Genomic DNA, 23,728 nt, shown 5'->3' with positions numbered 1-23,728 from the left:
CGCAAACAGCGCGGCCCGGCGGGCCGGGGACCAGCGGCGCGGGAGGGGCGGGGCCGGGCGAGGCGCGGGGCAGGACGAGGTGGCCGAGTGGTGAAGGCGATGGACTGCTAATCCATTGTGCTCTGCACGCGTGGGTTCGAATCCCACCCTCGTCGGGAGTTTTGCTGCCGGATCCCACCCTGCCCTAGATCCGCCGTGTGAGGTTCCTGGGACAAGACGCAGGGGGGCTGGCAGGGAGCAAAACCAGCCTCTGCAGCACCCCAAGACTGCAAGCTCCAGCACTGCTGTCCCCCCAGAGGCTGGCAAGCTTGGATATTCCACACTGGGCAACCCAGGGATTAAACAAAGCTCCTATACCAGGAGCTTTTGCATACCAACAAGGCAACAGCTCTTTTTGATCCACTAAAAATTTATTTAAGTACAAAACACATTTACATCAGATGGTATGAACCACATCCCAACACACTTCTGGGTTTTTACAGCTGAATTCCAACTAAACCAAGAACAACATCAGCACCAGGGTGAAGCACAGCAGAGAACAGCACAGATGCTTTGCTTCACATAAACCCGTCTAAGTTAACACAACTCTGCCCACCAAAGGCAGATGTAGCACAAACAGCCTCAAAGCATAAATTTCTTCAGTTTAAATTCCTCATTTCAACTTAAACCTAGATTAGCAAGAGTAGCTCAAAGAGAAATAATACAAATGCTAATTTTAAACCATGAAATTACTTTTTTTTTTTTGGAAGGGAGGTGACAGTTTTGAATTGAGAATTTCAAATTAAATTAGAAGCAAGTGAGACAACTGGTCTCTAGTAGGCAAGATAATCAGTGTTTACCCTCAAAGCCGCAGCAGTTTGTATTGCACCAGGCTGAAGTTTCAGCCTTAGAAAAATCTGCTTATTTTAATAACATTATTTGTACAGGACTACTGCTTTCCACTATTTGTTGGGAATCAATATTAAACTAAAAGCTCTTCAACGTCCAAAGCCACAGCTTTTCAAATATCGGAGAATGCAGGTAATCTGCTCTTCCAAAAAAGTAAAACCCGTTTCTCCATAACTGTTTACTGAAGACTGAAGAAAGTGTTTTGCTTTGCAGCACGACAATTAAACTGTAGAATAAGCAACTCATCTGCTTTAGTGCTGTAAACACTCAACATAATACAACTTGGGCCCGGCAGCACAAGGATGCTTAATGCAAATCCAGAAGGATTTTTAAGTATAGAATACAATCAAGTGTTGCACAGGCTCAAGAACAATATTGACATTCCTGGGCAGCAACTTCAAACACCAGTGCTGCTGGAAAGTAGCTTCTGCAGGAAGCAAGCACAGAGCTGGGCCTGTGTCTGTGCAGAGCAACTGCTCCAATATTCCCAGGGGCCCTATCATTTTCTCCTGGTGAGGCTATGTTTACCCACAATGAGAGCCAGTAGAAAAAAAAAACCCACCACACAACCACCCACACAAAGTGTCAATTTAAGGCTTTCCAAGAAAAGCATTTGACTCATCTCCATGCCTGCAAGCAGAAGAGATTGTCCCAGACCAGCCAAAGCTCTGCAGTGAGCCACACCACACCGTCTGTGCAAACCAGCCACACGAGAAGGGCCCAGGCACCATGTTCTTCTCACAGGAGAACTGCAACTCTGTTCCATCACCCAGCCCTGGATTTCATTTCTTTACCAAGTCTCTCAGTCTACACATCTACCTCAGCTCTGCTCAAATATCCACCATGTCCAACAGAGCAGAGAGGTGGAGCTCAGAGGCAACTTCAGCCTCCTTGCTCGCTCTGAGGAGCTGTTGCAAGTGTTTCAGTCTGTCCGACAGCGTGGGGCTCAGCTTCTCCTCCAAAAACTTGCATCCTTCTTGACTCCCAGCCTGGGCAGAAGGAAAAGAGAGGAGACTGAGAAAGAAGCATTACCCTGCACCAACAAGGGACTCTTCAGCTGACAGGCTGTTCCCCCACTTTTGAGAGTGACCATGGAGGTCAGCAGCCTCCACCCCTGAGGAGGTCAGGCAAAAATAGGATGTTCTGCTATTTCTGCCCCCAGCCTTCAACTGAGGGGATTGGTGTTGGGGGTCAGCTTCCCCAAGTGGAAGTGCAGCACCCCAAGGGACACTGTTACAACTGCCAGCAGCAGAAAGCATTAACACCTGTAAAGATCTGCAGAAACCATCTCCCTCCCTGAAAACAAGTGATTTCCAAGGAGCAGTTTTTTCAATTCTTTATTTCTCAAGTCTTTCCAACACTGCACACCAAGGTAACTCCACAAAAGGTTTTGCAACTACAGGAGGTTTGGCACCTGCACTCCTCAGAGCTACAGCTAATTCTCAGTCCCACTCTTTCTTACCTGCTGAGATGACACAGAGCTCTTCAATGGACAGGTGACAGTTGGGGTGGAGACCAGAGACTGGGGGAGGTAGAGAGGAAGACCTACAAAATCACCAAGGGGCTCCATCTCCTCAGCTAGATATTGGTGCAACCGTTCTTCAAACCTGGACAGAAAGATCAATAGCACCAGTCAGACTGCAGCCTGGCTTTTGTCTTGTAACCAGGGGGGTAACCAAGAGTTTTGGGGTTCAGAGGTGTCAGCAAGAAGAACCTGATGTTCAGAGTCTTTTCCAACACTGACATAACCCACCACTACGATGCAAATCCATCGTAGAAGGTTGTGGTACAGAAAGGAGCCACACAGACTGAAGACACACAACCAATGCGAAAACAAGAAACCCTTGGCCATCTTCAAAAGCTTTAGGTCTTCAGCTTTTTCATCTGCATTGCTACAGGCACCAAATTGACATCCCAAAGTGGAATTATGGACATTTGCAAAGCTGCAGGACACACAGACTATTGTATACACTACTACTTTAGTATTGGTGGCTCTATTGACCACAGAGTTTCCAACCATTCCTCAAAGCTCCAAGTATTCATACCATCCTGGACTGTTCCTGTGATGCAAGCAGGAGCTGGCAGGGAACAGCATGGCGCTGATGTGCTTGATGAAATCAGATTAAACTGGAGACAGTCTAGGCTGTTGTTGGACTTCATCTTTCTCATGATGTGTAAGTTAGAAATAGTTTACAACCCTGAGCCAGAGCTGCAAGGAAAGGATGCTGCTCTGGAAACTTACCTTCTGCTTTCTATTTTCTCCAGTTGCAACTGTGCCAACAGACGCTCTGGGAGAAGCTCCTGGGCGGAGGCTGTGTCAGTGAATTCATCTGCACTGGGAATGCTCTTCTCTTGACCTGACAGCATGCTCATGCCAGAACCATATTGACCTGGCACCAGGGAGACGCTATAGGGTTTCTTAAAAGAGTTGGAAGATTTTACCCTTGACCTGAGGAAAGAAAACAAAAAAAACAACAACACACCAGCACAGAAATGAGGGTGACAATTTTCTCCCCTACTAGTCTGAAGTATGGAAATAGCAGGGAGTGAGAACTGATCATATGGAGACAATTCTTTTGTACCAGGATCCAACATGCAACCACCTCTGTGTGGGATGTGAGAGGAACTTAATCTGACAGAGGGCTGCAAATCACCTTAAACAAAGGGATCTAGCCAACACCTCCTGCTCCACAACAGAGCAGCAGCTAAGCTTCCAAGAGGGGAGACCGGCTTCACTCTGAACATGGGTAGGGAAGTGAGCTAGACTTTTGAAATCTCAAATACTTCAATGTCACAAAGCTCTAAGGCACTCTCCTCCCTCAACCTCTGCTATTTTCTCTTAGCAGTAGGACTTTCCTGACATGTTCCTGCAAGCTGAGGACAAAGCGTCTTTTTGAACTCAAAATGCTGCAAAATGAACATGTAATTACCAAAGAGTAAATCTACAAATCATCTAACGCATAATTCATCTCTCGGATCCAGAGTGCAACTGAAGGCGAATGCAAGGGAAGGCATGCTATTGAATAACAAGTACACTCATGATTTATCCCTATGCTCTTTTCCAGCCTCATATTGTTTTTCTTCCACGCTTTGTGTACCTAAGATCTAATTCCAAAGCCTCAGCACTGTTTTCTTCGGCAGAAGATAATTTCTCTATTCGTAACACTTTAAGCACCCCCAACCCAAGCAATCCATTTCTTTGAGAGCTGAGTAATCCTGCAGAAATAAAATCTACTTACTACCCAGTTTCAGCACAACCTTGTGCATCATTTTAAGGATATGTACACAAGCACATTCTGGGAGGATGCCACATGGTTCCAGCATTGTGACAGCACTATGTTCATCGTAGTGGCCTGGAACAACCTCCTTAGAGTTCACGAGCAATTCGGAGGGCACACTGGACAGCTGAACGCTGCAGTGCCAGCAGCCGCCTCACCTCTCGCAGCCTTGCCGGATCTCCTCTTGCGTGCGCAGTCTGGCTTGTTCCCACAAAAAAGGGACAGTGAAGTTCTTTAAGTGCTCCTTGAAGAAGTACACGCGAATCTGACCATCTTCACTTACTGCTTCTGTGAATAAAGCCAAACCCAACATTTAATATTAGAATAGATTTTCCCCTTCAGAAAAAAAGCTCAGTATTGAAAAGCCGAACTGAAGAAAAATTGCATGTTCACTTTGAAGTAGTTTTAAATTGTAACATACACATGAAAAGGAGCCTTCTTGAACTGACTTACTGTTCCAATATGAGATTACCGGGAAAGACTGTAAAATGCTGCTTTATCTTAAAATTTAAGAAATCTAGTGCATCCAAGTTCAGCATTCAGTGGGTTCAGCAGTCATTTCACTAGAAGAGGCTCCCTATAGGACAGCAAGATCACACCACACACTTGAAATTGAAATCAAACAGAATCAGAGAGAAAATTTCTCCATTCATGGAAATGCTCAGTAACAGTGGCATCTGCCATCTCAGCTGACCTGAGCTTATGTGACTTCTGAGGGACCAATTCTTGGCCTCTGGTTGAACATGAACCCTCTCCTACTGGGAGGGGAGGGCTGAAAGACTGACCATGTTCCTCCACAAAGACAAATTTTTAATCACAAGCTCAAGTCATAGTCAACACTAAAGACACACTCCAAAGAGCAGAAAGATGCGCAATAAGCACAGTGTTGTTCTACAGGAGGAGATCAAGACCACAGCTCCCTTCCTGCTATGTATCACTCACTGCCATACATAAAGGCACCACTGTCAAGCTCTTAAACAGTTACACAAGAACAGTCATCCACATTGTAGGACACACAATACCTGGAGCAATGGGCAGTTTGGGTGGTTTCCAGTCTCTCAGTTTATGATCAATACAAACTGCCAAGAGATTATCCCAAGGGATCTCATCAACAGAAGGTCCATCTTCAGAGTTCCCAGATGTTCTATTTTTCCACTTCTGGTAAGTTTTGCTCAGCAGATTCTCCACTTGAGACTGGATCAGTGGTTGAGTATGGGAAGAACTCGCAATCTGAGACGCATACTGAAAAATCATGCGGCAAACTGGACGCCAAGGAGCTATTGGGAAAAAAAAGTAAATTGCAAGGATTTGTGACAGAGCAAAACTACCCACCTTACAGGCTGCTATTTCAACACAGAGCTGGCACATATGAGAGGATGACATGCCACCAAGAGGATACTGCAGCACGAAGTACATACCACCTAATGGAGGCAGGTCTAGGTACGGGATCTGGAAGGACAACACAGCCTTCTTCAGCCAGGCCAGGTGATCAGGCACATTCCATTGCAGGTGGGGCAACAGCTTGTTCCCTCCAGGTTCTGAAAACTCAGTAACAGGCCATGACAAGTCACAAAGGTGCTCTGAGGATGCCACATCCGAAAGAAACTGCAGCACGCTGTTGTACAGCTCTATGATGACTCCAGGCTCCTGAGATGGCAGGCCAGCTGAACGCCTCTCCTTCCAGTCATGGTAGAAGCGCTTGCCAAATTCCCTGTCGATCCCATCCTCAATGTACTCCCGAAGGGTCTGACTGCAGAGCTCGAGGGATTCGGGGCACTGGGAAATCAGCCAGGCCACAGCTTCAGAGATCTACGACACACAAAACACGGGCGGTTGGAAACTGCTCTGCAGGGACCAGGACACAAAGGATTCAATCCTGCAACTCTTAGTTTGACATAACACTATTCAAGGTACTATGCAGCAAAACGCAAACAAATCAACTATCATCATCCTGATATTTGCAACAGTAAGTTCTCCAGCTAGGGGGTCATAAGCTAAATTCACAGGCAGCAGGGTCAGGAACAGAAAGAAAGAGACTGTTCACACCAGGTACAGTTGTGCAGTGGAATTCCCTGCGGCAGGACACTGGGGATGACAAAAACTTATCTGGGAGAAATTAGACAACTCCACAGAATTAGCCCAGGGTGACTATGCCCAAAAGAAGCCATGTCTGATCCTGGCAGTCCTTGAACTGCAAGGAGATGTACACTCTGAGGGTTTGTGGGGGAGCATCACTCCAAATGTGTCTTGTTTCCACATTCAGGTGTGTGGAAAAAAATTGGTAAGAGAGCTTTTTGAACAAAAACTTCAATGGAAAAAATATCCCATTACAGAAGACTCAGTTGCAATTTAAGCTACTGAGAACAGAATAGTTCCTTATTAGGCATTAGTAATTAAGAGGTCAATGATAAACAAGTTAAGTATCTCTTCACATGAGTTGCTGTTCTTACCCTTTTGGTGCCTTGTAAGTCATTGATAGAACCCAGGAGCTCAACAATGGTGTAGTCTGAAATAAGCTGGGCTGAAATCAAGTCCTGCAGCATCAAACCTGAAAAATAAGAAAACCTGCCATATACACAGAGAAAGAACAAACAGGTATCTCCCTCTCTAACCTACTCTCACACTCTGCATACATTCACAGCATCACTTCTTTCCTCTATCCCTTCCCTGCAGACTGTCAGAATCAAATACTGTGTGCACAGGAAAACTGGAAGCCAAAAAGAAAGTTCATCTCCTTCCATCCTGTACAGTTCTTAAGGCCTCAGGATTTCTAGCAAAGATTTGACAAGTACTGTGCTTCAGTCTCTCCCTTTACCAGACAATGTATCTGAGAGACTGCACTAGTTGCAACAGTTATACTTCAAGCAGCGCTAAACTTTTACATTGTGGTTTTTTTTTTTTTCCCAAGGCACAGAAATAATTATATACCTTCTTCTACTTCTTTCTCTGTGGCCTCCTCTTCCTGACCAGGGACTAGAACCACCAGGGGAACTATTGGGTGGAAAGGTTTGGCCTGGAGCAACTGTTTCAACTGCAGCAAAGCTGAAAGCCAATAAACATCATCTTCTGCAACATCTTCACTCCTGACTCGAGGGGGCAGGAGAAGAATGAGACCGCTGGTTCCAAGCAAGTCTTTTTGCATCTCGGCCATATCAAGTTCAGAGTCAGAGAGCACACCGTGTGCCACCTATACAAGTAACAAAGATGACAACAGTTATGTAGCAAAAGCAAATCAAAGCACATCCTGCTTTTATGGCCTGTTAGGTATCACAAAACTGTTCTCACCTACCTTTATACACACGCTGACTTTAATGCTTCTGCTCCCTTGCGTGCCAAGAGAACTAAATAATGTCAGTGTTTGAATTCTGCCTTCTGTATGTGAATCTGTTTTCTTCCAGCTTTTGTCTCCCATAAATTTGGCTTTCAACCAATCCACCAGTATCCTAGCAAACAAGAAGAGTGAGCTTTTGAGGTGGTTTTTTTTTAAATGGCATTTTAGTGTTTTAGCACCAACACCTCTAAGATATCACAAACTATCACAACCCCAATCTTCATATTGCTTGGATTTTCCCAAATAGCTATTAATTGTCCTGCAATTATCCACACTGCTATGTATCTCAAGGTTTTCTGTTCTCAATATGAGCAAAAGGAATTCAATGACCAATGCCAGAAGATACAGACCACTGCAACAAATTACAGCTATAGTCTTTAGAGTGCTCTGGAGAAAAAAAAAAGCACACAACGAAAAAACCTGGAAGCTTACACAGTAGGGGGAAAAAAAACATATCAAGGACTGTATACTACTACTTTTCTTCTACTTGACTGCCCTGTTTGAAAGAGGGGCCCAACAACCAACTCTTCTACTTACCTGTTGGGATCACCTTCCGCATATTCATCATCATTTGGCAAAACCAATAGCACCTTCCAAAAAACATGTTCTTGTTGAACCGGAATATGTTCAGTGATTAATGAGACAAGATCCAGTGGAGTCCAAGCTAAATCACTTAAAGAAAGATACAGAAGCTGGTGAAAAGATGCCCCTAGTGTTTATTCCCACCTAAGGAATTTTTTGCTTGTGTTGAACAAGCTACTGTCCAAATTCAGAGCTAATCCAAAACAAAACAACAAAACACACAACAAAAAAACCACACCACCACACACAACATCCATCAGATCCTTAAAGTTACATCTACAGCAACAGGATCAGATGGCCTAACACTTCCACCAATTTATCTTCTAGTTTCCCTCATCTAGAAAATACTCCCAGAAGCAGGGCTGCACGTGGACACTCAAGTATCATTTGCCATTCCTTACTGATATTTAACATCTCCAGCATTTGTTACAATTTGCTTAGAAAGAAGACAAGGATCAAACACCAACATACCTTAACAATTGTTGGTAGAAGTGCTGAACTTTAATTTCATGCACTGTCTTGTTTCTCAGCCAATTCAATCTGGAAACAAAAAGATTCTTGGTTGTAATTTTTGGTATTGAACAGGCACTTCAACTGAATTTAAGAAACTTGCTCAGATCCGAGAAGTACGGCAGACGCTTTAGAAAGCTGCTGTTAATAGAAGAGTTTTATTAGGTTTGCAACCTTTGCCATGGCATTTGTACAGAAAGGATCTTTTGGGGGGTACTTAGGAACAAAGAGTTTTACAAAACCGTTAACGTTCACAATGGAAGAGTGCTGCTCTGTAACTTGCCTTGCAAAAAATCAGATTTTCAACTGCTGCCACTGTAAATATCCTTACCTTGTACAAGAGGTCCCCAGCTTTCCTCCGTTCCCCAGGTTTACAATTCTCTTGCACAAGTTCTCCATGGCTATAGGCCACTCAGCACTGGGGGACAGTGCTTTCAGTTTATTTTTCGGATCCGTGCAACAGGGAGCAGCCGGAAACACCCTCATTTGACGTTTCAACTTTGTTCGAGCTGCCACTGCCTCCCTCCACCTTTGGAAGAGATAAAAATGTCACATTAACAAACTCTTCTGCAGGCACACACCCTTAAGAGATGCACGAACTCAGCTTTAGGACAGGAAGAACTCTGTGAGGGAAGGTGCTCCACAGAATAGAGACTCGCCTGCTGCTCCCTCTTCAGCAGGGAGAAATGCCACCCAAAACACACCTCAGGCTGGCTGCTCTGGGGCAGCACAGCACAGAGATAAACTACAGCAGCCACTGAACACATAGCACGTATCCAGAGAAACAGGCATCCAACAGAAAGAATACAAGGAGGAATTCTTGCAAGTTTCTAGACAGAACGGAATTGAGATCTCCTACCAAGCTCACTACCTGACTCTCGATGAGGTTTGCTCTTCTCCCCACATACAGCTGAGTAACTCACTCAGAGGGTGGCAGTAAGACTAAGTCTACCCTTATAGTGGGGACAAGACAGCCAAAACAATGCAACCAGACAGCAGTAGTTCAAACTAACTGCTCTGTGACAACGCTCCCAAGCGGCGCAGTTGTGTCGCAGGATGGCAACTCACCGTTGCAAGTACTTGCAGAAACACTGGAGCTCCTGAAGGGTTTCCTTGGCAATCTGGAAAATCTCATCCTCCAGAAAGAGGTCCATGACATGACCAGAGACTTCTTCTGAACAGCGGGCAATACGGGCTTGCTGATCTCTCTCTAAGGCACACCTAGTGCAAAATTAAACAAACCAAGACATCTAGCGAGGTGGAGGCTGCAGCAAATGCAATACAAATAGCCAAGTTGGAAACAGGGAAGACCATCATATTCAGCAAAGGGGAGGTATTGTCCACACTTCTACAGTGTGGCCTTTCTAAATAAGGCCTACAATCAAAACAGAAGTCATTCAAGTTTTACACTGATCATGGGCTTCCAAAGTAGGGTCTACAAGAGAGCCCACGGTTGAGCCATAGGGGAGTCAGAAGAAGAATAAGCAAAGTGCAGCTTTATCCTGCACAAAGCATCTGTTCCCTCCACCCTGGAAGACCAATACTGCCTAACACAGTGCGATTGCAAACTGCCAACCACTGTACAACCAAGTACACCTTCCCTCTCTTTAAAGTAGCCTACTGAGGATGACCTCAGAGAACACCAGGCAAGAAGCCCCCTCCACTCCCTGACAAATTCTTACCCTTAGGCAAGCGTCCTACAGCAAAGTATAGAATATGGTGTGTTGTACTTACTTTAACTCATTGGCTGAAGCTTCTTGAACACTCTCCTTTATTACTTCTTCCATTAACTCCATACCCACCAACTGGCTCAACTGCTTTATTAACTGTTCTCTTTCCCGCTTTTGCCTGGAAGGACAAAGATTTACACAAGTGGCAAGACTTACACAAGTGAAAAGATTCACACTGGCAAACCTGTCACTTAATTACACAAGCACTACGTGCAGCTTCAGCATTAATTCACCTAAAATTGAGTTCCCACTAGCTGGTTTCTCTCTAAACAGCTTTGCATGGAGCCAGGTTTCCCTCAAAAATATAGCTAACAATGGGATTAATTTTATTCTCACCACAGTAAACTACAGACAAGTAGCTCACTCAGCAGGAAAAGCTCCTGCATACAGGAGGGCTGGAATCCATCTCCCTCTCTGGAAGCTCTGGGTAACTAATAGTGGCTCTGTCAGGTCACCAAACTACTAACTAGCAGGTCACCAGGGACAGCCTGTCTGCACAATCCCAGGGCAGTTCAAGGTGAGACAAACCAAGTGCTGTCAGCGTGGCAGAAAGAAACAGGGCTCAAGCACACACACAAGGACTCTGGTTGGCACGTTAGGTAGGCACTCTGGTTAGGTACATTGCCTAAGGGTGTGTGCAGCCCACCCTGCCCCACAGCAAACGCAGCGACTCACCTCTCCTCCTCCACTCTGCGCCTCTCCTCCTGGACACGCTCCCTTTCTGCGCTGAGGACGCTTCCAGCCACCTGTCTGAGGACCTCCCCTGTCACTTCAGTCATGAGTTCCTCCACAGTGGCCTCTGAGGTGCTGTGCAGAAACAATAATTCTCTTTTCAAAGCCAGAAAGTTTTAATTCAAAACCCTATGTCTGTGCTTTTCTCAAGCACACCTTTGCTCTGCTGCGGAGGACTGACTCCAGCTACCAGCCAAGCACCTGTGCTGTTACCAGCTTGCTCCCCTCCCCACACTGTGACAGAGAAGAACAAAGGAAGAACAAAAGTCAGTCTGGGTCAACTGTCCCAGCTGTGTCCCCTCCCAGCCTCTAGCACATCCAACCTACTCACAGAGGTGTAGAGTGGGAAACAAGGCCTTGACACTGTGCTCTTCAGCAGCAACCAAAACACTGGTGCAATAAAAACACTGTTTTGGTCACAAACCCAAATCTACAACTCTACCAAGTGCCTTGGAGAGGAAGCACTATTAGAAGCAGAGAAGCAGCCAGATCTAGACTTACTCCTCTTGCCCCCACTTCAGGCACCTTCCCATCCACAACACACATTTCTTGCGGCAGTGGTGTGTCATGTAAACTACAGTTCACAGAGGTTTGCAGTTAGCCTTCCGTTAGGCTAGCTAGTGTGTAACAGAGGGGGCAGACATCTGAAGAAAGGCCCACTTTTCCCTCAACTGTATCAGCTAAGACAGTCTCCGCAACAGGCTTTTGCCTTGCTTAATTTTATGACCTTCACACATGGTGCCAACTACGGCAAATTGCAGCTTTGCCAGCAGACTCCAGGAGTACCAGCAATAAACAGTCTTTACCAGATGGCAGCAGTCACATAAGCCGCTCCTGCTGTGCCAACTTCTCTGCACTCTGCTTTGAGGACGTCCTGCACCAGACCGTCCACCACTTCGGCGATGTCCTGCAACACAGAAGAAGCAGTTGGAGCAAGATGTGGTCCTGCTCAGGATGGCCTGGGCACACAAGTGAACTGGGAGTGAGGCCTTTCAGCCTCATTTAACTGACTGTAATCAGCATGACCTGTATTTTTACAGCTTTCTGTATTAAATATGAGCAATTCAAGTTTGGAAATAATAGCTAAGAAAAGTAAATTTTGAGAGGGATCCCTATTTCTGTACTGGAGAGTTTCTTATAGAGTTGCGATTGCTCTACAAGTAGGACCTGATTTAATTCCACACTGAATTTCACACAATTTCTGTGAAACGACTACTGAAACATAGCCACATTCAGGTAGAATACGGCAGCTGTACTTCACAAAGCAATGAGATACTCCAAGATGGGTTCAGCAGTAGTACATATCTAAACATGTGTGGGACAGAGGAAAAGTGGAACAGCACAGATACACAGGGTACACATCCAAAACCCAATGTTAGTCATATTCACAATAAACAGGACTGTTTACTCTACAAAGGAGCCTGAGCAAGCACTACCTTTTCAGGCTTGCATCCAAACAAAAAGAAAAAAAAAAAAATCACTCAAGACTTTCTCTCCAGAACCGTTCAAGGAAAACAACTTCTCAAAGCATCCACGGCACTGAAGCAGGTAGCATCTCCTCTAGGCTCTACATAACACATGCAGATTCTGGAAAACTAAACCTAAGGAATTTGGTTACCTTCCATTATATTTCACAGATCTTTCCCAAATACTTCAAGATGGTTTTAAGTTTCCTTACTGTGTCTGTGTAGACAGGTTGAGGCTTTGGAGGGAGAGGCTCAGGCTGTCCTGCAGGTTGGGACACTGCTGGGGCAGAAGGCAGCAATGGCACAAGCTGACGAGGTAACAGCGAGGGCAGAAGATGAGCCGGGGGCTGGACTCTTACTGCTGCAGCATCTAAGTCCACACCTTTGCTCTCTGCTCTTCCTTCTTGGGAGGAAGGGGGGGAGGCGGGGGAGAGAAAAATTAAAGAAACCAGTTCGGTCACAAATAGAAACAAAGCTATTCTTCTCTTCAAGATCTTGCTTAACTGATAAATCTCATCAGCTCATAAAACTTGTCCATATCTGAAGCTTGCTGCCTTAAAGTTAAAAATATATCATAGAAACTAATTTATATTTTTGAATATTTTATACAAAACATTCAAAAATTTCACCAACTACATACATTTCCAATAAAACGACTGTTTGAAGTCAAGCGTACTTAGCACTTACACATACCACTTCAATAAATGCAAAATATCCACACTTTCAACAAGGAAAAAGAATATATGTTTAGCCAACTTTTTAAAAAACATTATTATACACACATTGGGAACAAACAGTTGCAATACAAAATCTGCAAAAGCTGAAAAGGACGGTTGGCTGTCTGGAGTAGCCAAGTTATTTCATTTATGTTGGCAAAATTGCACTCATTTCCTTTAGTATATTTCCTGTTTTGGGAAATATTTTTTTATTAATCACAAAGTTTCTTAGCTTTTACAGATACATAAGTACATTTAAATCAAAACATGCTTTCTTTACACCCAAAGTTTCCATGCAGTTCAACTCATATGAGCCAAATACAGTTTCTGCTTTGTAACATAAAACCACTCACAGAGCTGACCCAGCAGCATGTTCTTGAGCTGCATCCAAAGACACCTGTTTGCTCTTACCTGTTGCTTCCAGACTGGATTTTTGGCCACTATTGGCTTGATCCACAGAGGTGCTTCCGCCAATATACTTGTTCTGTGCATTGAAGCTGGACAGAGGCACGTGGTGAGGCACAGAGGGCAGCGGCCCCCCATTCACAAGTTCCCCAACTGACACCGTCAGCTTCTGGCTGACAAACATCGATTTACGTGGCTTACGTAACCCATCTGGCTCCAAGAAAGCTGAGCGATTCAGCTCCACATAAGCGCTGGGGAAAAATAAAAAAGAGTACACACTGAACTAACATTTCTGGGCACTCTCATGGACTGTTTCGTCTCTTTGTCCTTTTAACTTTTACCCTCTGTGTATAATATCCACATAATTTTGCCTAGACTACATCCCACATGATAGATGCCAAGATTATCTTCTTCCAATCTTGGCACCTGTAGTATGGCTAATTCATCACCTCAAAACAGAATGTTTACAGGAAATTAACTGGCATGCTCAATTTTTTTACCTTCTCCAGTCTCATGAGACTGGGTGTTTGTATGAGCATACCTTACAATGTATGTATTTCCACAACAGATATTTTGATCTGCAAGTCATTGGCCTCCAACATCCTCTAAAAACTGTTTTATGCTGTTCAGCTGCATCCCACCCTACATGCATCCCCACAGTGCCAGTTTCCTGAGAAGCAGACCTATATCCTCATTTCCTAGAGAGCTACAATTTACTACAATTCAACTGCAAGATAAGAACCCAAACAATTTTTTTTTTTCTACAGGGTTATCCACAATGTCTCTTTCTAGGAAGCCCCTGGAGTCCAGTGGAGACAGCTCAATAGGCAGTCGTTCCTCTGGTGCAAAAGTTTCTCTTGCTTTTTTCCCCACCTTCCAGAAGGCTGAAGGAATTTTGTGCCCTTGAAATCTCTTGTCACCTCATCAAACCAAGTATTATAAAAAAAGATATATAAGGGCAAAAAAAAAGTTATTATGGGAAGTCACAGTAGTTACAGGGATACAAACCCCATTTCTGAAGGGAAAGATGCAAAATTGAAGAACTTTACATAAACCACAGCAATAAAAATAGAACAGATCATGACAATTTGCACCCATCCCTATCCTAGTGCTTTGCTTACAGTGCCCAGCCTCTGCCCTTCACCTCTTTTTCTGGTTGCAAACTCCAGGGGCAGCCCATCCACATTAACACTTCACAGTGGTCTAACCCCACTAGTCCTCCTACGGCACAGACACCTTTTTCCTTACACTTACCTATCAGACACACTCAGGCCGTAATAACTTATAAAATCAGCTGCTTCCTCACAGTCTTTGAACAGCAGCATGCGGACCAGGTGATCCAAGGGGAACGCTGTACATCTTTGGGTGCTCACAGTGTAGGCAATATTGAGAGATTTGAGAGCATCTTTACGAATCTGAGGGAAGATAAAATGAAGAGCCACATAACTATAAAGACTCCAAAATAGTGTACTATAAACATGAAAATCATGTTTAAAAGAAATCAGTACTTTGTCAAATATTCACACAAACAACTATTCAGATTTAACTTTCTTTTAAAATTCTATGCAGTTGCTTTCTAGTTTCAGCTCCTCCTTGGCGCTTCTCATTTTGAGCATATCCCTTTGATTCTTGTGCAGAAGGAAAAGCTTGCAAGGGCTTCTGAGAGCACAGGTTGATACTTCCTTTGCAAAAAAGTTTCACGCCCGCTTCTCTGCTTCCCAACGATTTTAGGGGAAATATGTATTTGTACGCAGTTATGGGAAAAAATGCTGAAATGAGCATTTTAGGTTTTACCTTTTATATCGTGGCAGAAAACTCTTGCTAAGTTTTTTAAGCACTTCTGAAGAACTAAGAACAAGATTATTTTTAAGGCTAAGCATCAGTTTCATGCTCTCTAAGCAGCTTTCCTCTCAACAGTCCCAGACAGTTTTACTGATTAATGCTTAAAAAAAAAATCCATTTGCCCTTTTCTCACCTGGTTGAAATAGCAGTGTAAGATACAGGCATTCAAATAGGAAGCTGTTTGCACTAACTTGAAAAACCTCACGAAGTTGTTGCTGTTTAGCGCAGCAAAAGCCTGAACTGCAAATCTAACTTCAGGAGAGTTTCTAACCTCTGGATGAAACTGCTGTACTTCTCTGTGGAGACAAAAAACAGAGACAAAACTTTTGCTTCCATAGGAACAATCACAACTCAATTACAACTTGTAACAAAGGGGAATTAAAATTAGGAAATGCAAGCGAGATGTGCAACTCCTGTACAAAACAAACAGCTGTGAACTGAATTTGCAGCATTATTTACAAGTCATTAATCTTCTAATGATGCTTGCATAATCAGCATGCTATTATTTAGGTACATCACTCCAGTGTCTAGGGAGGATGGCAGTTAATAGACTGACCAGAAAAGCAAAGTATGACACTGCCCACAAAACATTTTTTGCTTGATCCTACTGCAGATATATCAGTGAACCTTGCATATCACTCTGGGAAGAGAAAAAAAGTTCCCTTGCTTGAGAATAGTGAAGATTCAACTTTTTTTGTTTGGCTGGTTGGTTTTTTACTACCTGCAGGTCTAGTGAGTTATTCAAAACACAGCTTTTTTTTTTCCTCTTCTTAAAAGACACTTTTAAAAATGACCTATTGAAAAATTCAATTAAAACATTACTACAGCACGCTTTCTTTGGCAAAAAAAAAAATTGCAACTAGGCTCTTCCATTACAATTTGTCTGGACTTAATCCCAGTTGTTCCCAGAGGCAAAGAGAGAAAACAAGTGATATCCATTATTCCTACCTGAGAATATCACCCTTGTTGAGATTCAGCAAGACATTATAACCTCTGAACTCCGCTTCACTTTTGCAGTAAATCCCTTTGTTAGCCAGGTCCTGATACATCTCCTTCAAGCTCTGCAGGCATTTAGTCATGTTCTCGTTGTTGATTTTGGCATCAAAGGAGGACATGGGCTCTTCACACAAGTGGTGAGCACAATGGATGTGAAAGCGAGTGCACTTCTCAATCAGAGACACCATCAGCGGGTTGCAGAGATGTTGCTGGGTTATATCCTAACAAGAACGATAAAGAAAGCATTGCCTGTACTTTTGAACTACAGGTGAAGAGCACAGTCATCTGGCACTACCTTTAGAAAACTCATTTGATCTGTGCTTTGAGTCACTTAGCAATTCAAAACGTTTGAATTGCTATTGCTTTTTGCTTTACATTTTACAGGATTATGTGATATGCTTTCTATCAAACACCTCCATTCACCACTGCTTACCTTTCTTATTCCGCGAGTTCTGTTCCAGACAAAGTCATACCACTCTCGGTAGTTTCCTTCTCCTTGATCCATAATGTTTGTCACTAAGTAGTCCATGGTCATGCTCAACACCTCAGAGGGTCGCAGTTCATGGGGCAAAGGTTCCTCTTGATCTGCTGAAGACCTGCTATATTCCTTGATTGCTGCTGCGTGATCTACCTGCAAGATGCAGAGAAAAGTCCAAGGAGTATTTCCAACTTTTTAAGCGTACAGAGGATGTAATCCCATCCATGCCTTTACTTTAGTAAGGAGCAGACTATTAAAGCACTTTCTCCACTGTTCACACGATCAGCCCACATCCATTCTGCTACAAGAGCAAACATATTTTATTTTCTTTTACGACGGGATCCTAAGTGTTGACTTCAACTCATAACTTTCAGGACAGTGTATACTGCTGCCCTACAGTCTTAGAATTGTAGTTCTGAAAGCCTGTCTGTAGCTAAATAACAGACATGAGAGAGTGAAAAAGCAATTCTCTAACCTTCTTGTTTTACAACATAGAATTGAAAGACATTAATGAAATAGCATCCAGAATTTTTGCACCAAAATTAACTCTGTAACCAACTAGACAACACTGACAACTTCATATAAATAAAAAGTGAACTGCTGTCCTGGGAACAAACCCCAGCATACAGAAGGCTCATACCTTGTCAGATCCTAGAAGCACTTCAAAGATACTGAGCTGGTTTCTCGTTTCCCTCATGTAGCGCTCCTTCTCAGGACACATGTCTGGGCAAGTGCCAACAACAGTTTTTACTTTGCCAAGATCAGTCCTTTTTATTCGAGCTAAAAAAAATAAAATTCAACAATTGAGCATCTCTCATTTTTGTTTTCAGGACAAGCTGTTACCCTGATATGCTGACAGAGTCCTAAGCTGGCCAGACACCTCAAGTGGGGTCTGCACACTGGTCAGATGGGTGTCAGAAGTACGTTGCTAGGGCAACACTTGACAAAAAAAGCTGGTGGGAAAAGGTCTCTAGAGATTCCCACCTTACTCAGAGCAAAGCAGTACCCATGCCCTGGCATGGTCAAAAACACACAAGGATGGGTTCCTCCACTCTGGAGTTCTGCTCAAAAAAACTGAAGCCTCTAAAAGATACCAAATGTTTTGTATCCTACCAGTCTATCCTGTTTTGTGTGCTAACTAAGCACCAGCTATTTCCCAATTCCACATCAAGTTGCTGAGAAACATGTTTGTCTATATCAAAAATAAGATCTTAAATTAAAAGTAGGGTCAGCTTTGAAATAGCATGAACATGACAGAAGGGTTTACAACCCAGCACTGTGAAACAAAGGGCCATTTCTTGAAATAATGACCAGCTTTATAATAGTTTGAATTTAGGGAAACACCATTGGGCTTTGGGTAGCTTTCTTTCAAGAGCCTTTGGGGATGCTTATCTCCCTACATGGCTTCCTTCACAGGAGATGAACAATCTGCCATTCAATTTCGGCAAGAAATACACATGTGCAATAAGTAAAATAGACTTGTGTTCTACAATAAATTAATGTATACAACAATCCCTCACAATAGAACAGTATTTTGCAGACTGCTCCACATTAAAGACTCTTTAAAGCCATTTCCATAGTATTAAACAGCTCAGCAACAGACACCAAACACTTAATTTCTTTCCAGCAGTGAAGCAGATTTTACATTCATTAACTTGTGTAATTACCTTGTCGCATGATTTTGTCCCTTTGGTCCAAAAGACGGTATCTTTCTTCAGATGTCTCAGCCACTAATCCTACCAGGTTACCAAGAGATGACAAGGAAGCTCCCAAGGCCTCTGAGCTCTGCCCTTCAGAACCAGCATCAAACAGATCCGCTTCAAACTGCAGAGCCTTTCGAAGACCAGGCTTCTTTGCTGGAGAACTAAATGTAGAAGATTTTTATCAATAATACACTCGTGCACACCCTAGCCTTAACCAGTTCACTGTTCTTTAGGATGTCAACATCTCTCTTTAGAAAATGATTTTTTTCACAAGGCATTGTATCAAAAAAGTATGTCTCAAAATACTAATATCATAATGATGCTAGCACTGGGAGTTAATCTGGTTAAATCCTCAGCACTGCCTTGACAACACTGCCAAGCATTCTTGATTGTGGTGAAAGCCTCAGCCTTTGTACAACAGAAGTAGTATTACTGAATCTGTCTTAGAGTGGACAGAACCAGATGGTTGTTGCAGCATTTTTGCATCACTAAGGCACAGCAGTTTGCATTTTGAATCAGGAGCTAGCCTGCTGCTTGGTGTGAAAAAAAAGTGCTTTCTATAGCAGCAGAGATACAAACATTTAAAAATCGAGGAACATGCATTCCTTCACAACATATTACTAATTTTATAATTCTATGACTGCGCATACCAAGCTACTTTTGTCAAACTAGACACACCATTAAGGTACCACAGAAAGACAACAAGCCTACTACTGCAGTGACCAACACGAAACAGGAGGATTCCTGTACAAAGACCATTCACTTGAAATGCGACAACGGTCCAAACTCACCAGCTACTCTGAAAAGGGGATTCTCATTCTACAGAACTGTAATTGTCCACAAATGAAACTACTCACTTCAGAAGCTCATTTAATCATGACCACAGAACAGTGTCATTACTGCTTGGTCCTATTTTGGCTCTGTGCTGTTTCATTCAATTCCCTTCTGCCTCACTATTGCAGGCAGTTACTCATGTTGTGAACAAAATATTCAAAATACAGACCAAAGTAAAAGACCTTACTAAGCAGTTAGAATTATCTTTCTAATTAAGCATGAGATCTGTGAGCTTGTAATTCAGCCAAACCAGAAGAGACAAATGAAGCACACTCCCCAACAAGAACATGACTATGTGGCAAACACTGATCATCATTTTCCACCATCCACACTGTCTCCTGCCAGATGGCTTCCCAGAGGAGCACACGTACCTTTTACCAGGCATGACACTGCTGACAGAGGATCTTATTAATGGTTTTCGAAGAGGGGAATGCTGATAGTTTTGCTCTTCACTGTTTTGCCTTACTTCATCTTCACCTGCTTTCTTCTCTTTGGATGAAAATTCTCTTTTTGCTGGACCTGAAGCAACACAAATACGAACTCAGGTACTTTTCAAATAGTTTAAGCAACAATTCTTTTTTTCCCCATGGGGATGGTGGTGAGCAGTTTGTTAAAAAATACTATTAGAAAATAAATCCAAGATTCATGCTTTTGTTCATGTATGCAGGACGAGAAGCTGTACACCAAGTAAGTCTACTAATTGCTTGGCAGCTTCGCTGTTCTGTAAAGAATATTTTTCAATCAAAAATCACTTAGCGACAACTATAAGTGGTCAGCAGCTTGCCAGTAAATGAAGTCTGATCATCATCTGAATTTATGTCCTCTTGGGTTTGCGATTAATTCACAAATCATAACACTCAACAAGACATGTAATTCATCTCACCTATGTAAACCACAATTCCCAGTGCTCCCACTGAAGGGTTTTAATTATTAATTTCACATACCCAAGCCTAGACTGACATTGGCATGCCTTCAAGAGTTCCATCTTCACTTGGCAGGAAGGGAGATTTCTTCTCCCAGGACCAAATTTTCAGCCAGTGTGATTTCTTGAATTCTCAGATTAGTTATTTTAGAATACTGCCATTTATGTTTTTATAGACTTAACACCACAATTTAAAAAAAAAAAAAAAAAAAATCACAAAGGCGAACAGGAACTCCTACAGTTGCTGCTTCAAGACACGAATTCTCAGGAAGACAATTCAGCAGCTGTTCATTTTCTGGAAGGCAAGTCTGTGGTTGGTCAAAGCTGTGGAGAACCATTCATTTGCTGACAGCTGAAGCGTATCCCCAGGCTGGGATCTCAGAGGCACACACACAGCATTCACAAAGAGAAGCACTTGACAATTCAAATTATTGTTCTCTTTTTGGTTCAAGCACTATGCAATTGTTGATATACAGAACAGACGCTCACTCCAGAATACTCCTTAACTCGGTTCTTGGGATACCTTCCCGAAAGTTGGAAGCCCACATCCGAGCCCACGCTTTGAAGCAGGTAGTAACAAGGCTTTTGAAACTGGGTTTTCTTACAACCCCAAGGAACATCCTATTTTATATAGAGCAGAAAGTTAACATCACCATATTCCTCTTGCGTGGTTCCATAAATGGTTTCTAAATTCTCTTGTAAAACTACACTGTCGTTTCATGTGTCTTTAGCTCTTTCGTATGGCTGAAACAGCCTTTTCACTCAGATTAAGCAAAACATTTTAAACAACAAGAATTTAAGAAAGAATCAGTGCAATTTCCAACTGAGATTTGCAGTTGCTCACTTACAGTTTCCTCAACACCAGAGGACAGTACTACAGATGCTGGAAGTTTACACAGTTTACAAAAACGACAAGAGAAAAAGCTCCAAGGTCTAAGACGTCCCTTCTGGCACCCAGGATTCCCAAGCCATAGACTGTTAAAGGCTGAGAAATTATTCTGGAAGCAATTACATGCTTTATCCTGTTATTTTTTTCCCCTCCTCTGCATATTCACATTGGCAGAGACAGAGCTAGCTGAAACATCACATAGAATGGCAAGGCGATTATTTTTATGCTTCCCTAATGACCAGCCCTCAATGCTCTCAGCATTTCTGCACATTGAGCAGTGTGGCTAGTAGATATCAAAACAAATAATCACACTTCTGAAACTGTAACATTCCTACTGTGGAGATCACCTTTGTATCATTCTCAGCACATCAGGAAACAAGGAGAGTACATGGCATTCCATTTTTTTAATCACCCAGTAATCATATCTGGAAACACAGACTTACTCGTTTTCTTCTTTTGCCAGAATGTTACTATGTCTTTGTGCAACTCTTTCGCTCTTTTTCTGGCAAGAGCTGCAGAGGCCTGAAAGAAAACAAAAGCAAAGTATGAAAACCTATTAGCAGCAAAACACCAAAACACACAGTGCAGTTTTCATCAGAGAAACATTTACCAATTTCCATAAAATTCTTGTGGCTGCATTTTAACCTCTCACTTAAGACTTACATGCAACCTGCAGGCCTGTTTTCCACAAAAAGTGCTGCTTTTCTAAGAGCTACAACAAACGCTTGAGCCCACGGATGCTTTTTTAAGCACAAAACAGGAACAGATCACACAGTCCCTGACCTGGCTCCTCAACACACCTCAGCGCTGATGAACAGCGGTAATCCAGCAAGCTGGTCACTCTGCAGATATTGCACAAGCTCATCCCACCCTCAGTGCTGCTGAGCCTGAGCAAGAACGCAGCAGCGTATGTAACTCAGGTTTGGGCAACATGATACAAGCAGCAGGGAGGATTGGTTTGGTGTTTGAGCTGGATGCTAACAGGACGGCTAAAGCCAGGCAGAGCTCTGGTTTTTACCACGTTTTAGGTATAGCTCACTACACTTCTACGCCTGTTTGTGACACAGTGCTCAGGATACAAAGCTTGCCCCAGGTGAAAAACACGCCACACTACCAAACAGAGCAAAACTCTCAGCAGAGCTGCATCCATCCCAAGCATTCAGGTTTAAGCCTGCTCTTGTGCCCACCACTTCCAATACTCACATGATCAAAAAAGTGGACAACGGCCATTTTTTTATTGCGCCTGGTCATGACCCGTCGAACTCTTACAAACTGGCCGAAGTGCTTCTCCAGCACCGTCCTGTCGTTGAGATAATCGGGGATGTTCTTGCACTGGATGGCCGTCAGCTCGCCGGGCGACAGGCCCCCCAGCCCCTCTGTGCTCTCGCTGCCCCGGGCCCGGCGCGCAGGGGTCGCGGGGGTGGCATCTGTTAAGAGAGTTTGGCGGGCACCTCAGAAAACGGAGCGCCGGGGTGTCCCGAGGCTTTACCCCCCGACCCCCGCCCAGACCTACCTTCCCGCGGGGGGTCCCGGGCCTCGGCCGGCGGCGGCTCCTCGGCGGGTCCCCGCTCGGCCTCGCCGGCGCCTCCGCGGTCGCGCTGCCCGCGGTTCTGGCTGCGCAGCATCGCCTCCAGCGTGCGGCCGAACAGCGCCCCGCCGCGGGGCCGGCTCAGCAGCACCGCCCGCTTCTCCGGCGGCGCCACCGCCGCCCGCCCGCCCGCCGCCGCCTGCCGCGGCGAGCGCTCCCGCTCCTCCTTCCGCTTCAGCCCCTTGGGCGCCGGCTCCCCCGACTCCTCGAACAGCGGCCGCGGGCCCTTCTCCTCCGGGCGGCCCAGGGCGGCGGCGGGGCGAGAGAAGGAAAAAGGCCCCCCCAGCCCCGCCGCCTCGGGGCCCGGCTCGGGCGCGAAGCCAAAAGGCGGCGAGAAGGTGAAGTCGGCGGGGACGGCCGGGCCCTTCTCCCCGTCGCCGCCCGCCAGCGGCTTGAAGGTGGCAGTGGCGCTCTCGGGGGCCTTGAAGCGGAACTCGGGCGGCGCGAAGGCCCCGCCGCCCGGCGCCTCGCCCGGCCCCGAGAAGCCGCCCAGGTTGGTGGGCGGCTTGAAGCTGAAGCCCGCGTTGCCCGCCGGGGCCCCGCCACCGCCCGCCGCCGTGAAGGCCGGCGCCTGGCCTAGCCCGTAGGGCGACCCGAAGGCGGCGGCGGCGGCAGCAGCAGCAGTGCCGGCGGGCCCAGGGGCGAAGGGGAGCCCGGCGGCCGCACCGCCCTGCCCGAAGACGGCGGCCTGCCCGAAGCGCAGCGGCGGCGAGAAGGCGGGCGGCCCGCCGAAAGGGCCCCCGGCGTTCATGGCGGCCCCGCCGCCGCCTCTCTTCAGCGGGCGGGGGCGTGGTCCCGCGGCGGGGCGGGGCCGCGGCGCGCAGGCGCAGGCGCGCGG

General features: G+C 44.9%; 1 protein-coding gene and 1 non-coding gene across 2 annotated transcripts; one reads left to right on the top strand and one right to left on the bottom strand.

Moving 5' to 3' along the window:
- Window positions 1-73: 73 nt before the first annotated feature.
- TRNAS-GCU (transfer RNA serine (anticodon GCU)) lies at window positions 74-155 on the top strand. The gene has a single exon. It is a non-coding gene; the product is annotated as a tRNA-Ser (tRNA).
- A 248-nt stretch (window positions 156-403) lies between these two features.
- MCM3AP (minichromosome maintenance complex component 3 associated protein) lies at window positions 404-23,666 on the bottom strand. The gene is made up of 28 exons (XM_065637219.1): window positions 22,816-23,666; window positions 22,506-22,729; window positions 21,746-21,824; window positions 19,863-20,010; window positions 18,622-18,818; window positions 17,595-17,734; window positions 16,910-17,107; window positions 16,429-16,697; window positions 15,614-15,776; window positions 14,893-15,053; window positions 13,645-13,889; window positions 12,730-12,920; window positions 11,858-11,958; window positions 10,995-11,126; window positions 10,324-10,437; window positions 9,658-9,810; window positions 8,921-9,118; window positions 8,551-8,619; window positions 8,035-8,169; window positions 7,456-7,609; window positions 7,095-7,353; window positions 6,617-6,714; window positions 5,585-5,975; window positions 5,189-5,443; window positions 4,325-4,454; window positions 3,131-3,337; window positions 2,351-2,495; window positions 404-1,877 (listed from the first exon to the last, which is right to left on the bottom strand). The coding sequence occupies exons 1-28, from the start codon at window positions 23,639-23,641 to the stop codon at window positions 1,719-1,721; spliced, it is 5,541 nt and encodes a 1,846-aa protein (XP_065493291.1). The 5' UTR covers window positions 23,642-23,666; the 3' UTR covers window positions 404-1,718.
- Between the last annotated feature and the right edge of the window lie 62 nt (window positions 23,667-23,728).

The sequence above is a fragment of the Caloenas nicobarica genome, chromosome 6 (genome assembly GCF_036013445.1).
Source record: "Caloenas nicobarica isolate bCalNic1 chromosome 6, bCalNic1.hap1, whole genome shotgun sequence".
NCBI lineage: Eukaryota > Metazoa > Chordata > Aves > Columbiformes > Columbidae > Caloenas > Caloenas nicobarica.
This window is presented reverse-complemented; position numbering and strand designations above follow the sequence as displayed.

What these genes read in the sequence shown, in the direction of transcription:
- MCM3AP (XM_065637219.1), bottom strand. Translation starts at nt 23,641, where the DNA reads ATGAACGCCGGGGGCCCTTTCGGCGGGCCGCCCGCCTTCTCGCCGCCG. An exon ending in CGCAGAGTGGAGGAGGAGAG is followed by an intron (nt 10,438 to 10,994) that starts GTGAGTCGCTGC and finishes TTGTCCTTCCAG; the next exon opens with GCAAAAGCGGGAAAGAGAAC. An exon ending in CTGGGGACCTCTTGTACAAG is followed by an intron (nt 8,620 to 8,920) that starts GTAAGGATATTT and finishes TTTTGTTTCCAG; the next exon opens with ATTGAATTGGCTGAGAAACA.